Source organism: Oncorhynchus mykiss, chromosome 20 (assembly GCF_013265735.2).
Source record: "Oncorhynchus mykiss isolate Arlee chromosome 20, USDA_OmykA_1.1, whole genome shotgun sequence".
Classification (NCBI taxonomy): domain Eukaryota; kingdom Metazoa; phylum Chordata; class Actinopteri; order Salmoniformes; family Salmonidae; genus Oncorhynchus; species Oncorhynchus mykiss.
The window spans coordinates 29,056,515-29,074,504 of NC_048584.1; the positions used below are offsets into that span (position 1 = coordinate 29,056,515).

The 17,990-nt window shown below is 46.3% G+C and overlaps 1 protein-coding gene across 5 annotated transcripts in view; it reads right to left on the reverse strand.

Annotated features, from left to right (window-relative positions):
- srbd1 (S1 RNA binding domain 1) overlaps window positions 1–17,990 on the reverse strand; it is a 97,494-nt gene that overhangs the window by 30,316 nt on the left and 49,188 nt on the right. For all 5 annotated transcript variants that reach the window (XM_036956125.1, XM_036956129.1, XM_036956128.1 and 2 more), the window contains exon 16: window positions 15,693–15,775. In XM_036956125.1, the coding sequence (XP_036812020.1) occupies window positions 15,693–15,775 (83 nt within the window). The remainder of the gene's footprint in view (window positions 1–15,692; window positions 15,776–17,990) is intronic.

Consider the following 17,990-nt stretch of genomic DNA (forward strand, 5'->3'; position numbering starts at 1 on the left):
AGAATGCCACCCCACACCATGACTGACCCACCGCCAAACCGGTCATGCTGGATGTTGCAGGCAGCAGAACGTTCTCCACGGCGTCTCCAGACTCTGTCACGTCTGTCACATGTGCTCAGTGTGAACCTGCTTTCATCTGTGAAGAGCACAGGGCGCCAGTGGCGAATTTGCCAATCTTGGTGTTCTCTGGCAAATGCCAAACGTCCTGCACGGTGTTGGGCTGTAAGCACAACCCCCACCTGTGGACGTCGGGCCCTCATACCACCCTCATGGAGTCTGTTTCTGACCGTTTGAGCAGACATGCACATTTGTGGCCTGCTGGAGGTCATTTTGCAGGGCTTTGGCAGTAATCCTCCTGCTCCTCCTTGCACAAAGGTGGAGGTAGTGGTCCTGCTGCTGGGTTGTTGCCCTCCTACGGCCTCCTCCACGTCTCCTGATGTACTGGCCTGTCTCCTGGTAGCGCCTCCATGCTCTGGACACGACGCTGACAGACACAGCAAACCTTCTTGCCACAGCTCGCATTGATGTGCCATCCTGGATGAGCTGCACTACCTGAGCCTCTTGTGTGGGTTGTAGACTCCGTCTCATGCTACCACTAGAGTGAAAGCACTGCCAGCATGCAAAAGTGACCAAAACATCAGCCAAGAAGCATAGGAACTGAGAAGTGGTCTGTGGTCACCACCTGCAGAACCACTCCTTTATTGGGGGTGTCTTGCTAATTGCCTATAATTTCCACCTGTTGTCTATTCCATTTGCACAACAGCATGTGAAATGTATTGTCAATCAGTGTTGCTTCCTAAGTGGACAGTTTAATTTCACAGAAGTGTGATTGACTTGGAGTTACATTGTGTTGTTTAAGTGTTCCCTTTATTTTTTTGAGCAGTGTAGATCAGAAATACAGTGTAGACATTGTTAATGTTCTAAATTACTATTGTAGCTGGAAATGGCAGATTTTTTTATGGAAAATCTATAGGCGTACAGAGGCCCCTTATCAGCAACCATCACACTCCTGCGTTCCAATGGCACGTTGTGTTAGCTAACAGTGAAGAGGCGACTCCAGGATGTTGTTCTTCTAGGCAAGAGTTGCAAAAAAAAAGCCATCTCTCCGACTGGCCAATAAAAATAAAAGATTAAGAAAAAAACACTAGAAAGGGGAATTCTGCCTAGAAAGCCAGCATCCTGGAGTCGCCTCTTCACGGAGTTGCCTCTTCACTGTTGACGTTGAGACTGGTGTTTTGCGGGTATTATTTAATGAAGCTGCCAGTTGACGACTTGTGAGGCGTCTATTTCTCAAACTAGACACTCTAATGTACTTGTCCTCTTGCTCAGTTGTGCACCAGGACCTCCCACTCCTCTTTCTATTCTGGTTAGAGCCAGTTTCCTCTGTTCTGTGAAGGGAGTAGTATACCGCGTTGTATGAGATCTTGGAATAGCCTTTATTTCTCAGAACAAGAACAGACTGACAAGTTCCAGAAGAAAGATCTTTGTTTCTGGCCATTTTGAGCCTGTAATCGAACCCACAAAATCCTGATGCTCCAGATACTCAACTAGTCTAAAGAAGGCCAGTTTTATTGCTTCTTTAAAATCAGGAAAACAGTTTTCAGCTGTGCTAACATAATTGCAAAAGACTGACCAGTCTCAGGGTTTTCTAATGATCAATTAGTCTTTAAAAATGATACACTTGGACTAGCTAACATAACGTGCCATTGTGTTAGCTAACACAACGTGCCATTGGAACACAGGAGTGATGGTTGCTGATAAGGGGCCTCTGTACGCCTATGTAGAGATTCCATAGCCAGATACAATAGTAATTTACAACATTAACAACGTCTACACTGTATTTCTGATCAATTTGATGTTATTTTAATTAACAAAAAAAAAGTGCTTTTCTTTCAAATACAAGGACATTTTTAAGTGACCCCAAACTTTTGAATGGTAGTGTATATGGGTCATGGTCTGGGGCTGTTGGGGTAACTGATGGTTCGGTGTAGGCCCCTTAGTTTCAGTGATTGGAAATCTTAACGCTACAACATACAATGGCATTCTAGACCATTCTGTGCTTCCAACTTTGTGGCAACAGTTTGGGGAAGACCCTTTCCTGTTTCAGCATGCCAATGCCCCCCTGCGCACAAAGTGAGATTCATACAGAAATGGTTTGTTGAGATCAGTGTGGAAGAACTTGACCGGCCTGCACAGAGCCCTGACCTCAACCCCATCGAACACTTTTGGGATGAATTGGAACGCAGACCACGAGCCAGGTCTAATCGCCCAATATGCTCTTGTGACTGAATGGTAGCAAGTCCCTGCAGCAATGTTCCAACATCTAGTAGAAAGCTATAAAAGAAGCAAAGCCCCGGGGCCTATGATTTCTTAATCCGGCCCTGGGCCCACCTGTGTGTGTGTGTGTGTGTGTGTGTGTGTGTGTGTGTGTGTGTGTGTGTGTGTCTGTGTGTGTGTCTGTGTGTGTGTCTGTGTGTGTGTCTGTGTATGTGCCAGAGTTCATTCAGGAATTCACACAGTAAGGCCCAGTAGTGGAGCCACAGGAGCCCAGAGAGAAGAGACCCAGGGGTAAGGGAGGGAGGGAGGAGTAGGAGGCTCTGATTTAAGGCCCTGTAGTGGCAGCCTAACACTAGGGTTTAGCAGCACACTGATACTTCCAACAGCTGGTTCGGGATTACCTACTTCACTACACTACAGACCAGGGACAGGATGGAAGACAGTCATATTGACATGGTTACCTTGTACACTACACTACAGACCAGGGACAGGATGGAAGATAGTCATATTGACATGGTTACCGAAACTGAAGTATTGCACTCAAAACATAGAAAGCAAAAATCATGTGGCAAAAAAACCACAAATAAAACAGGTGACATTGGACTTTGTACGGTAGCAAAGTATTACAAATCACACAAGCACAGTATGGCGACTGCACAACTGGCAGCATCAAAGGACTAATCCCTTGATCAATGACTTGAATCTGTTTGATGGAGGGTGTTTGTCTTAGGTTACATTACAACACACCTTGATCAGAGAGGTTTGGCTGTGACCTCTGAGTCACCCATTAAACAGAGAGAGAGAGAGAGTTACGACACCATGAAGAAAGAGAGAGAGGTGGGAAAGATGAGCTCATAGAAATAAGAATGAATAGAACAGACTTGGAAGCTCTAACCCTGGCAATTCAGATTGTAAATCACAGCTAGCCCGATACATTGTTTGCTGCCTCCATTCAGGATGCACTGTTTCAGTTTCAATGACTTAATAAATTACTCAATATTCTGGACAAAAACAGACGAATGTAACTAAGGCTGGGAATGTCAATACAATCAAACTAGCAAGGGCAATGATTACAAGTATGTCATACCATAGCTAATAGGCTAGCATATCTATTTACGTAGCAAGTTAAAAACATGGAGCCTTAACGTTAGCTAATGAGGATGTCATTGAAGGAGTGGGTAAGTGATGGACCTTTTCCCCTCAGTTTTTCAGTAGCTATACACAGCTCATTTGGTTAGCTAGCAAGAACTTCAACAACTGTTATCCAGTTAGCATATGTCTTGCGTTCGCAAAATCACTTTGGCTATCTTCTCCGATTTCAGAGCACTCTTGTCTGAGTATGCCAGAGCGCCGAACAATTGATGAATTTACGAATGCGCAACACCTGCTGAATATGACCAGTGTCCGTAAAAGTAGGCAAAAAAGTAAGTTAGTCAAGAACGCTCTAGATAACATTTAAACAGCCTAACCAGCTGATGCGGCATGTAAAATGGTCAGAGTGAGGTGTTCTTACGGTTGTGGGCGGAGCAGTTGCCGTATCAGGCGGTGATACAGACCGACAGGATGCTCTCGATTGTGCATCTGTAAAAGTTTGAGTGCTTTTGGTGACAAGCCGAATTTCTTCAGCCTCCCGAGGTTGGAGAGGAGATGCTGCGCCTTCTTCACCACGCTGTCTGTGTGGGTGGACCAATTCAGTTTGTCTGTGATGTGTACGCCAAGGAACTTAAAACTTTCTACCCTCTCCACTACTGTCCCGTCGATGTGGATAGGGGGGTGCTCCCTCTGCTGTTTCCTGAAGTCCACGATCATCTCCTTTGTTTTGTTGACGTTGAGTGTGAGGTTATTTTCCTGACACCACACTCCGAGGGCCCTCACCTCCTCCCTGTAGGCTGTCTCGTCGTTGTTGGTAATCAAGCCTACCACTGTAGTGTCGTCTACAAACTTGATGATTGAGTTGGAGGCGTGCATGGCCACGCAGTCGTGGGTGAACAGGGAGTACAGGAGAGGGCTCAGAACGCACCCTTGTGGGGCCCCAGTGTTGAGGATCAGCGGGGTGGAGATGTTGTTACCTACCCTCATCACCTGGGGGCGCCCCGTCAGGAAGTCCAGTACCCAGTTGCACAGTGCGGGGTCGAGACCCAGGGTCTCGAGCTTGATGACGAGTTTGGAGGGTACTATGGTGTTAAATGCTGAGCTGTAGTCGATGAGCAGCATTCTCACATAGGTATTCCTCTTGTCCAGATGGGTTAGGGCAGTGTGCAGTGTGGTTACGATTGCGTCGTCTGTAAGCAAGTTGGAGTGGGTCTAGGGTGTCAGGTAGGGTGGAGGTAATATGGTCCTTCATGCACTTCATGATGACGGAAGTGAGAGTTACCTTAGCTTTCTTGGGAACAGGAACAATGGTGGCCCTCTTGAAGCATGTGGGAACAGAAAACTGGGATAAGGATTGATTGAACATGTCCGTAAACACACCAGCCAGCTGGTCTGCGCATGCTCTGAGGACGCGGCTGGGGATGCCGTCTGGGCCTGCAGCCTTGCGAGGGTTAACACGTTTAAATGTTTTACTCACGTCGGCTGCAGTGAAGGAGAGTCCACAGTTTTTGGTAGCGGGCCGTGTCAGTGGCACTGTATTGTCCTCAAAGCGAGCAAAGAAGTTGTTTAGTCTGTCTGGGAGCAAGACATCCTGGTCCGCGACAGGGCTGGTTTTCTTTTTGTAATCCGTGATTGACTGTAGACCCTGCCACATACCTCGTGTCTGAGCCGTTGAATTGCGACTCTACTTTGTCTCTATACTGACACCTAGCTTGTTTGATTGCCTTGCGGAGGGAATAGCTACACTGTTTGAATTCGGTCATGTTTCCGGTCACCTTGCCCTGGTTAAAAGCAGTGGTTCGCGCTTTTAGTTTCGCGCGAATGCATTAGTATACATAATTCCCAAGAATTTATGAAAACGTGAAAATGACCATATATGTGTAGTGTAAGTGGTTGCTTGTCAGAAAATGTTTTAAGAGTCATATTGTTCCTAGGGGTGTATATGAATAGATTTGAATAAGATTTCATATTGCTAAAATGCTGTCAGTTCCACTTTAAATGCAACAATGTTTCACACACGTAAGGTTATTTTCAAAAAGATGGCTTACAACAGCCAGCACGCTGCAATATAAAACACAGTTCCACTCATCAGATGATGGTCATTTCAAACTTAACTTCCTGTTTAAAGTTATTATTGTAAAGGGAGAAGCTAACAAATTAGCAACAACACTCTCTTTGATAACACCTTCTGCAGCCACTGCAAACTAGCCGATAACAAACGCTAGGTAGCTAGACCGTGGGAAAACTACTGCTCGCTATTGCGCCTGTTGGCCTTCAGGAAGGCAGAAGTTCCCATGAGTTTTTGTAAAAACGGTTTGGGAAAGTAATAATTTGTAGAGTGGCTCTCTTTTCCCTCAGCATGCCTTTATTCACTATTCTGAATGCCTAAAGAATACATACAGTATGGTGTTCTGAAATACAGTACCAGTCAAAAGTTTGGACACACCTACTCATTCCAGGGTTTTTCTTTATTTCTACAATTATCTACATTGCAGAATAATGGTAAAGACAAACAATGAAATAACACATATGGAATCATGTAGTAACCCCCCAAAAATGTTAAACAAATCAAAAATATATTTGTATTTGAGATTCTTCAAAGTAGCCACCCTTTGCCTTGATGACAGCTTTGCACACTCTTGGCATTCTCTCAACCAGCTTCATGATGTAGTCACCTGGAATGCTAATTGAAATGCAGGTGTGCCTTGTTAAAAGTTCATTTGTGGAATTTCTTTCCTTCTTAATGCATTTGAGCCAATCAGTTGTGTTGTGACAAGGTAGGTTTGGTTTACAGAAGATAGCCCTATTTGGTAAAAGACCAAGTCCATATTGTGACAAGAACAGCTTAAATAAACTAAGAGAAACGACAGTCCATCAATAATTTAAGATAAGGTCAGTCAATCCGGAAAATTTCAAGAATTTAGAAAATTTCTTCAAGTGCAGTCGCAAAAACCATCAAGCGCTTTGATAAAACTGGCTCTCATGAGGACCGCCACAGGAAAGGAAGACCCAGTTACCTCTGCTGCAGAGGATAAGTTCATTAGAGTCACCCGCCTCAGAAATTGCAGCCCAAATAAATGCTTCACAGAGTTCAAGTAACAGACACATCTCAACATCAACTGTTCAGAGGACACTGTGTTAATCAGGCCTTCATGGTCAAATTTATGCAAAGGACACCAATAAGAAGAAGAGACTTGCTTGGGCCAAGAAACACGAGCTATGGACATTAGACCGGTGGAAATCTGTCCTTTGGTCTGATGAGTCCAAAATTGAAATGTTTGGTTCCAACCGCTGCGTCTTTGTGAGAGTAGGTGAACAGATGATCTCTGCATGTGTGGTTCCCACCGTGAAGCATGGAGGAGGAGGTGTGATGGTGCTTTGCTTGTGACACTGTCTGTGATTTATTTAGAATTGAAGGCACACTTAATCAGCATGGCTACCACAGCATTCTGCAGCGATACGCCATCCCATCTGGTTTGCGCTTAGTGGGACTATCATTTGTTTTTCAACAGGACAATGACCCAACACACCTCCAGGCTGTGTAAGGGCTGTTTGACCAATGAGGAGTGATGGAGTGCTGAATCAGATGACCTGGCCTCCACAATCACCTGACCTCAACCCAATTGAGATGGTTTGGGATGAGTTGGAGAGCAGAGGGAAGGAAAAGCAGCCAACAAGTGCTCAGCATATGTGGGAACTCCTTGGAAAAGCATCCCAGGTGAAGTGTGCAAAGCTGTCAAGGCAAAGGGTGGCTACTTTGAAGAATCTCAAATATAAAATATATATATTTTTTGGTTACTACATGATTCCATGTGTTATTTCATAGTTTTGATGTCTTCACTATTATTCTACAATGTAGAAAATAGTTTTTTAAAAAATTGAGAAAAACCCTTGAATGAGTAGCTGTGTCTAAACTTTTAACTGGTACTGTATGAAGAAGAGAAATACTGGATATTTTACTACGGTGGTGATTTGACAAAATTACAATTATGGCCTTGCATTGGACTTCCTTTCTTGGTTTCCCCCCTCTCCGGTCTTGGTCTTTAAATTCGGTCTCAAACACAACACTGGCTAATACCAGTGTTTGTGCATTTCATTTGGATATTTATGGGAGACAGAACAGCTAGCAACATACAGAGATGGCCTCACCCATACCTCTACCATAACACACAGGCGAGAGGGGGAGGAGAGGAGCAGTGTGGTGTCCTACACCCTCAAGCGGGGGACAAAGAGGGGGATCAGGTGATCTAAAAAAATATATATTTTTGGTGAAAGGGCCTACGATTAGCATTTCCCCCTGAAAACGCTTACTGCCTGGCCCCGTTTGCCATGTAACTCGATCGCTAGCTGAACAAACAGCACCTTGTAAACCGATAACAACATGTGAGCAAATCGCCCCCTTTGTGTCAGCACTAACACGTTTTCTAAACAGCCAGGGAGCATGCTCTTTCCACTGGTCCTGAGAGGGCAGTAAGAGAAGTAGGGAAAGCTGGGACCTCTCCTCCTGAGGCAGTGTGACAGAGCTGGAGCCTGTATATTACACTCCTACAACTGGTAACTCTGCACACTGGCTTCAGGCAGGCAGGAAGGGGAACTCTGTGGGCCTCAGTGTTCTTTACCTGAAGAATCCACACGAGGAAGAAGGTAAAGATGGAGTGGGGTTAGAGACCATCTAAAAATATTTGTATTTTCTAAAGGGAAAATCAAATGCAAAGAGTTCCACATACTGTACTACATATGGAGGGGAAGTCATTTATACCCTTTGACTCAGTAATATTGAAGTCAATATCTTCTCTGTCACTTCTACATCTTCTAGTGAACTTCTACAGTATATTGCATGAGCCTAGGTCTGGCTGTGGGTGCTTGGTCGAGTGTTAATACACATAGCTTGTATTTTCTGTCCCCTGTACATAGCAGGTGTTGATGTTTTAATGCGCTGCTCCCAGACCTGTGTTTGTTGGGTGATGGCAGGCCTGCTAATGACTGCCCAGGGGTTCTGGAGGGTTACGGGGACTGAGGGCTACTGCAGCCTAATGGAAGGATGAGTTGTGGTGATGAGAGCCCTGACACACTGGGGCAGGAGAAATTAAAGAAAGCAAAATGAAAGCAAGAGGAGAGAAAGAGAGAGCAAAGTGTAGAAATAAGAGAGCAGAAAGAAAGTAAAAGGGGGAAAGAAAAAGAGAAAATAAAGAGGGAAGTATGGAAGGGGGGACAGAGAAAACAGAAAAAGGAGAGAAAGAAAACGTAGGAAGGAGAGGAGTCCCACTGGGCCATGTGACAGGGTGATTGACAGGTGCCAGGAGGGGGGCCAGCATGTGTGGAGTGACCTGACCAAGGAGGACAGACAGACAGCAGAGCAGAAAGGCAGGAAGCGTGTGGGATTACAGAGTAAACTAGCAGCGTCACCGTGTTTGTCTAACTCCACAGTCCACTGGATAACACCACCGGGGCCACTGTCACTCACTTCCATTGGTACTGGCATTGCCACTGCCCGTAACTCATCACATCATTCTTGCTCATCCATCATAACCCCACCAACCCCCCTAACATACTTTATGACCTGTGGGTAGGATATCACTGGGATTTGGTTCATATGATGTTTTTCTGTCCTCTGCCATTCGCACAACATTAGTTGTGGTTTTTACACTGCGGCAGTGGTGACATTAAACCTTCAGCACGAGGTCCTGGGAGAGAGAAACAATGAGCGTGTGGAGCACTCAAGCCAAGGTCTTTTTCTCTAGCTTGTCTAAACTCCTACTCTTCCCCTAGTGGCTCCATAGGTGAAACGCTGCTGTTTAGCTGAACTTTTCAGCCATGGGCAGTTTTGGGACTAAAATTAACTTTCCAAACATGAATATTCTGTAGCAAAGCCTGAGAAGACAGATTTATGACACAGCATCATTTCTGGTGAGTATTTCAGGAACATAGAGAGAACTGAGAGAGCTGGGAAGCACCTGTAATGTCACACCGGTCTGAAGAGTCTTTTCACACAAGAACAGCACCTCCTGTTTGACTCTGCTAAACATGTTCTCACATTCCTGCTGTAACCTTAGAGAGGTGAGACACGTGAGCAGGGTTGTGGAATGCACTATGCAGGTGTGGACAAACACATCAACAACCCTCACACAATATTATAGTGGAAGTGCTACCCAAACAAAATGTGAAAATAAAGAAATATAAAACTATTAAAAAAACATTAATGTTGTGGTATTCAAATTAAAAAAGGTAGTATAAATTATGAGTTCCTCACAAAAATACGACAAAGAGATATTGTGTATATGTTTCCCATTAATGAGTCTAACCCTTGGCTTGTGTTGCTTAACCATGGCTGAGGATGGGGTGTCGGTGTGTATGGAGGGAAGGTTCTCACAGTCCCAGCGCGGGCGTGGATGAGAGGACACCTTTAAAACGTTCCCCTCCAGCCAGGTTCAGCCTCAGAACAGGAATGCACACTCATTAGGAACCCATCAATCACAACAGCCTAGGAACTATTTTTAACACTGGCCCAGGGGCACTGGAGGAGTCGTTTACAGGGGGCGCGGGCAAATTTATGATGCGGGACGCCCCTACTGAGCGTATTATCGCTGGCACGCCGGGTAAAAACACCCTCTCCGGCTTGGCGAAGGAAGGAACGGGAGAACACAGTACTGGTGAAACAGAGGGATGGATGGGAGTGATACAGTACACCCCACCCAAACAAGGAGCAAAACAACAACAAGATGCCCAGATGACCTCAGAGAAAGTGTATAAAAGTATTGTGTCTTTAAGGCCTGAGTTCCATCCCAGAGTGTATGACCTTACATGTCCAGTTTGTTTGTGTAACAGAGTAGTGGTGTCGGAGTGGAGCGAGTAAGAAGAGGCTAGGAGGTTCTGCTCCATAAAACACACATTCACATCATTCAAAGTCAAAGGCAGGCAGGCAGGCAGACACGCTGTGGGCTGCAGCAGCAGGGCAGACGTGTGTGTGTGTGTCTGTCAGCACAGGCAGAGCATAGGGCCCTCACAGCTTTCCACTCACTTTAATGTGTCACTGAGAAAGCCTATGGAGCGTATCTCCTTCTGCCTCCCCCTGTCCTCACCCCCCCCCCCCCCCCACCTCTGTCCCCAGCCCCCCTACCTCTGTCCCCACCCCCTCCTCCCGCTGTTGTCACCCCCTCCCCCACCTCTCCTCCCTGTCCTCACCCCCCCCTCCACCTCTCCTCTCCTCACCCCCCTTCCCCTGTCCCCCTCCTCCCTCCGCTCTCCCCCGTCCTCACCCCCTTCTTCCTCTGTCCTCACCCCATCCTCCCTCTGTCCTCACCCAGTCCTCCTTCATCTCCTCCTCCCTCTACCTCACCCCCTCCTCCCTCTGTCCTAACCCCCTCAAGCCCCCAGGCTGTGCAAGCAGTACCCCCCCACACACCTTCTTTCTCTACCCCTCTGATCCTCTCCTCAGACTCCAAGCCCAGCACTTGGAATCAATCAGAGGTGTTCAAACATTGCCTTATCTATAATTGAATAAGCAGTGAGTTTACTGGCACCTCACCGTGCCCTCCCACACCCGCACACAGAGTGAATGGTCGAGAGACTGACAGCTGAGCCCAGCGACGGCCGCTTGCGATGTTAGCCATGAAGACACAACAGCAGAAAACCAATTACGCCATTGACAGACTGTGGTTAGTTTGGGAAGAATTTGGGGTGTTTTATTTTTATTTTTAATTTCTTTATACTTATGCCCCCCCCCTGAAAGCATAAACACTGCCAGGACGAGGGTAAAAAAGGCAGTACCCCCTCCTCACCCTACTACCTCCAACCTACCCAAAACCCACAACTCCCACCCCTCACCCCAGCCCCCATACCACGGCGGTGTGGAGAGGTGGGATTAGATTCAGGTGCGAGGTCCTGTTTGGGTTGGACGGGCCCCAGTCCAGAACAAAGTGTTTCTGTCTACACTCAGCCCAGTTAACAGCTTATTATGAGACGATGCCATTCCGAGATGTCAATCAGTCGGCGGGGTCACGACAGACAGAGGGAGACCCCGCTTTGCTGGTCTAACCAGCTGCAGGCTCTGAAAACATATTTCTCTCTGAGTTGGAGAGACACAAAAGATGTTTAAATGAGATCCCTTTACATGGCCCCTCCCCCCCCAAACCCACTATGGCCTCATGGTAACCAGAGCCAGGTATTCTCCGGCAAACATTAAAGCCCCCAATCAAACAGGAGAGAGCGAGAGAATGTCAGAATAGTAGATAGGGTTCTGAAAGAGGCGATTGCGGAGGCGCTGACTGACGTGGAGCTGTAATGGTGGTCAGTGACTAACTGGTCTCACTGACTGACACGCATTCATGAAGCCTATCACTTAAGGTCTGACAACTGCCTTACAACCGTACAGGAGTCAGAACGGCAGTTTCTACCGAGGCCCTTAGGGTAGTGATTGTATGGCCCATAATGAGGGCTACCACTGAAAATGTTTTCATCCTGACTGACTGACAGCCTCTAGGTACCATGTGTCTCTAGGTACCATATATATATACACACACATGCATGCAAGTGTGTGTGTGTGTGTGTGTGTCAATAAACAGTCGTAAATCAGAAGGTAAAGCATCATGACAGTGAGGAGATGGTTTTATGTTATTGTAACAGCCTTGATGAACAGCCCTGAGCCCTGTGCTATTCGGCTGAGGGCTGTGAGAAAGCCTGCCAATAAACACCTGCCAACAGAGCGGTCTGTCCTCCTCTTCCTCCTATCACACCTCTCAGTGGAGACACACTCCCATTCTGCCACAGGGCACTACTAGTAGAGCATGCGGTGAGAAAACACACACACACACACACACACACACACACACACACTTACTTCACTACTCAGAAAGATCGGTTGTTATGTAGCCCAACAACAAATTCTGCATTTCACCGAATTCACTCACATACATGAACAAAGCTGGAATCCTGAATGGTGAAACAGTCACGTCCATTAGCGATAGTACAGCAACAAGTTACTACAAACAAACACTTTTCCCCCTCTGACATTATTGCCCTCGGGTTCGAAGAGCACAATATGTACTGGTGATTTATCATGCTGCGCGACGCACCTCGGCAACAAAAACAACCGTTGTTATAGTTAAGCTATAGTATGAAAACAATTATATTCTCCATATTGCCTCGCATACTGTACAGTGCTGTCCAAATTGTAAATCCCATTGAAAAACAATGAAGTGGGTTTTCACTCCCGAGCTGAAAGATTTAGGTAACTAGGGCACACCTGTACAGCATAGGAAAAACTCATAGAAAAAACTCTGACACTAACAGAGGAAATGTGAGAGCCAAATTGGGTTACAGTGAAAGTTAGGGCTCCTCCTGTGTTTGAGCCACAGCCTTTCAGTGGCAAAACTTCATTTTTTTCCCACGCTCAGAAGCTGCTTTCAGGCAAGAGCCATCAATCACTGTCACCCCTACATCACTTGCCACCCCTCCTTTCTTCCCTCCTTCCACTTACCCCTCTCTTCCTGTCCGCCCTGCAGGCACCTATAGACTCAGAGTCGGAGAAGAGCCCAGAGGGTCAGCCAATCAATACGTGTCTACCAAACAAGACTGCTGCTAGGACTACCGATGGAAGTGACATCACAATCACCTGCCATGGGCCATGGAGCCATCTCACCTGCCTTGACACAAAACCTGCCCTAACTTAACTGCTAAACAGCACACTTTCTCAGGGTGCTCTAGGGGAGGAGGGGTATGGGGGCAAGGAGAGGGGAGAGAGGTGAGGAGTGACAGCTTCTTTAATATCCGGCTGTGTTTCACTGTGTTTTCAAACACAGCTGGGGCTGAAAGTATGACCCAGGGGATTCCCCTGAAGTGAGGCTCCGCCCACATCACCAGTGATTGACATGTGAGAACAAAGCCACTGTCAACAGGAAAGTGTTCATGTCAGGGAAAATACACACAGTATCCTTCTGGGAAGGAAGATCGTAGACCTAGATCATCCAAAAACCATTAGACATCATTTTGGTATCATGGTATCTTTGAAATCTGCTTTAATCTGAATCTATTTCTTATCTATGAAAATATAAATTGGAATCACATTTTAGGCACAGGTACATGTATGACTATGTATAACTTCTAATAAATAAATAAACACACGTCTTCAAACTGAAGAAACTGTTCAGTTCTTTCTACCGCACGTATTTGGAGTGAAAATGACCTTTTCAGCAGGGTCCCTCGACTACGGATAGCTCCAATCAGATTTTATTGCTCCAGTCTTTCACCCATCCACCCATTTCCTTGCTCTCATCAGGCCTGTCAGTCAAGGGTGTGAAAGAGGTGCTATGTGTGCACTTTATTTCTGTTTCATTTGGCTGGGTGTTCTCTAGATTTCTGGGCTAATAAACTCCATGCTAGCTAAGTTAGTGTACAATACATATAGGGAGTTAGCCTGCAGTGCTAGCATTGACAGTCACTGTTTACAGCAGAGCCTGTTAGTCGAAAAGCACTTGCCACTTTAGTCCTTACAATAGTGTCTCAGACCATCCAGTAAGGCCAAACAAAAGAACCACACAGCTGGTGAAACAACACAGAAACTGCCTTGTGAGAACAAATTCAAGACAAGAACAAAAAACACTGAGCTTGAGAGATCAAATAACCCAGAACTGAGGTCTGTACACTACAGGTCTGTACACTTCCCCCTCCAGCCTCAGTCTCCCTCAACTCTGAATCTCTGGTCCCCACATCACTCATCACGTCTCAGCCCCAGCCGCCCGGCTCCGGTTCCCTCTCCCTCTCAGATCATGTGACAGGGTAAATAAACCCTCTACGCTGACAGACGCGAGGGGGGACGTCACCGTGACCCACGCCGGGCGGGGGAGCACAGAGTGTCAGACCCACGGCCCATGGGGGAGGGGGACACTGGCTGGCTGGCTGACCAGCACTGTCTTGGCTAGCCGTCGGGAGTGGTCAGCCCACGCAGCAGTCTGGGTCTGTTGAGCGGGGGAGAGAAGAGGGACAGACTGGGCTGGAGAACAGTGGAGTGAAGACAGAGGTCTTTGGGGGGGCTTCACTGATCTCTCAGATAGCCCCATATTTCACTGCTGCATTGTTCTGTGCTGTGAGTGTGTGTGTCTAAGGGCAGTGGACTGTGAATTGGCCTGGGGACACAGCTCGTGGGCTGTCTTCTTCTCCCAGGGAACATCTGCTTTCAGTTAGAGCGGAGAAAGAAACCAAAGGCTGAGGAGGAGACCTTGCACTCGGAAGAGGGCCAGTGTTTATGCCTGTGTGTGTGGCAGAGTTTACACTTGAACTTCATGTACATTGGTAAATGATGTTTGTAAGTGTGTGTATGCAGGAACAGACATATCAGTGTGTCTGTGGTTTAATATTATTTTTCAGTTTGAATACTCCCAGACATCTCTGTCTATCATTGTCATTCTGCACTGAGTTTCTTCTACTGAACGACCACCGACCAGAATGCATTGCGCTGCCTCCAGCTCGTGTCCAACTCCATCTCTGGGGGTGCAGGCGGGCAAACCTCACCCCCCCTCACTGGATAAAGGGTGCAGACAGATTCTCTGTTTGTTTTCCATTGCCTAGGAACTCCTAATAACAACACAGCTCTACAGCGGGGAAAACACTGCGTCGTTTTCTCTCCTTCACCAGCCTCCCAAGAAACAACAAACTGTTTCTTCAGTAAAGTCATCTGCATTTATTTTCACTTAAGGTCCTCCAGAGTTGAAGCTGATGTTTTTTAGCAGAGAGAGGGGGAAAGGGATAGCGAGAGAGATAAAAGAGAGAGCACAAAGGAGAGACAAGAGTGAGCAATAGCTAGAGAAAATACTAATTTGTCCCAGCTCTGTGTCAATATATGATGCTACCAGGAGGGCCTAATTTAATTAATTTGAGGAGAAAAATGGATTAGTCATGACACGAGGCAGCGAGAGCAAACCGGCCGGAATAGGATTAGCTCACTGCTCCTGCTGACTTCTGTTTGGACTAGCCAATAATCTCATTTCAATACCAACACTCTGCTCTGCTCTGGGCAGGCAACGGAAAAGACTGGGGTCAAAGAGGAGGTATGGATCTGTACTGTACTGAGTGTACAGGGAACAGGAGATGAGAGATTGAAGACAGTGTGAGGACTGAGTGTAAAGGGAGGGAGAGATGAGAGGTAGAAGACAGTGTGAGGACTGAGTGTAAAGGGAGGGAGAGATGAGAGGTAGAAGACAGTGTGAGGACTGAGTGTAAAGGGAGGGAGAGATGAGAGGTAGAAGACAGTGTGAGGACTGAGTGTAAAGGGAGGGAGAGATGAGAGGTAGAAGACAGTGTGAGGACTGAGTGTAAAGGGAATCACTGACCTGGTAGGTTCCAATGCCGATGTGTTTCGGGTCAATCTTCACCAGCTCAGCCAGCGGGTCCTGAACTCGTCTCCCTATGGACACTGGGAAAAGTAGAGCCCAACACACAAACTATTGAAATACTATTAGGCCTAACCAATACACGCAAACAGAGAAATTGTCTTTTAAAATACCAGGAGGGATGATGAAAAGTAAAACAATAAATTACATATTTCATATAGTAACAGACTTGGTTACACTTATTAAATATGCATGTTAAGGGCTGTCCTGAGGGCAGGCCATTCACTCATGATTGGTGGGGTGGGGGATCATCTTAATGAACTCCACGGCTACAAGCCAATTAGAGTGCCTGCACCTGTCACTGAACTACACCCACCTGTCTCCAGGACACAGCCCTGCTTTCTCACATAAACACACTGGGAGAATCTCAATTGCATTTCCTTGATTCCTCGCATCCTTCTCAAAACCCATTGGATCTCATTAAATGGGTTTTGAGGAGGCGGCGAGGTGAGAGGATGCAAGGAATCAAGGAGATGCAATTGAGATTCTCCCCTGGCTATTATCCCATCTTCCTCCCAAAGTATGCACTTGTTCATGTGGAAGGAAATGACTGGTACACGTACAAGAAATATGTTGGAACCTCCCTGCAGCCCATTCCTCCAGCAATACAAGGTTTTTAGATTTGTTGGAAGTAGTGAACAAGTGTACACTTCAGGAGAAAAGAGATGCAACACGCCTCCGCACAAACACGCACACACAAACACGTGCAAACACACACACAAGTTTAACGATGATGTTTGTAATACTTGAAGTCGAGTTAAATGTAGCTAAATCCCTTCTCCAGGGTGGCTGACAAGAAGAAAAATGATAAACATTACTAAACACATGACATCATTTCACAGCCACTACAACATGAGGACAGAAACCATATCCAATCCAAATACATAAAATAGCTCTCACACACACACACACACACACACACACACACACACACACACACACACACACACACACACACACACACACACACACACACACACACACACACACACACACACACACACACACACACACACACACACACACACACACACAACGCTCTTATTCCTCGTAGAGATCACATTAACGGACTTCTCAGCAGTAGAATCTCAAAATAGATGCAAATAGACCTAATACCAAACTCAATTTAAAGCCAATAAAACTCTAATTAAAAGAGAAATAAACCCCAGCGAGAGCTTGCGAACGTCATCTGTTTATATGCCAACGACAACATAACTGAGTTTGGTGAATGGGACCAGTTGAGTGTGTTTGGTTAAACACGGACTTAAAACAGTGGAAGAGATGGACAACGTGATTAATAGAGCATGCTAGGGACATATCATTCAAAAACCACAAGGATTTTACACAAGTAGTGGAGTCGTCTATGAGAGAGAGCTTATCAGCGCTAACCCACTGGAGAGCTACCAAACATCTAGTCCATGCCAGATTCCTCTCCTTGGTGAATCTTTAGCTTGGCTAGTAAACTTTTCAATAAGTGCTGGAGAGAGCACTGCTAGTCTCTGCTTACAAATGACCCCCCTATTACGGCGAGAGGACTCGGAGGAGAGAAGTGCTTTTGTGTGTGCTGTACAAGGCCTGGGCTGAAACGCCATCCCTGTCTAAATATTGTTGCAGGCTGCAGTTTCCCACAGGCTTCCAAGGAGAGATGCAGAGAGTGAGGCATTGATTCCACATGCTCCTCCGTCCCAGTCCCACCTCAACTACGTACATCCAGCGAGTCATCTAGCAAAACACACCACCACATCCTCCTCCTCTTTCACACCGACTCAGCCTCGCACATCTAGACAGTCCTCCACCATAATGCACTTCACCATATCATCCACCAGTCCAACATTCATCACCAGCCACTTTACTCAAACAAACACCCGCATCACTGTCATTTCAAATATAGTGTTGTATGATGTAACATAGGCTACAATCAAGCTGTCTACTTACATATTCACACATAATTACATATTGAATCCCTAACAAAACACTTTGTCATCACTGATTTAAATACACACACCCTCAATGCATCCACTAGCCTGATAGTGAACCACAGAACTATCCACTCAGACACTCAACAAAATGCTCATAATCTAGCCACTACCGTCGCATCTGAGTTCAGGGTCCCGACAGAGGGGCAGTGGATAATCTAAGGGTGTTGTCATTACCTTTCCACACTAGGGGGCATCAGTACTCCCTCTCAGGAGGTCAGACCGACCAGGGCAGGGGGAAGAGTTCGAGAATTTGGAAGTA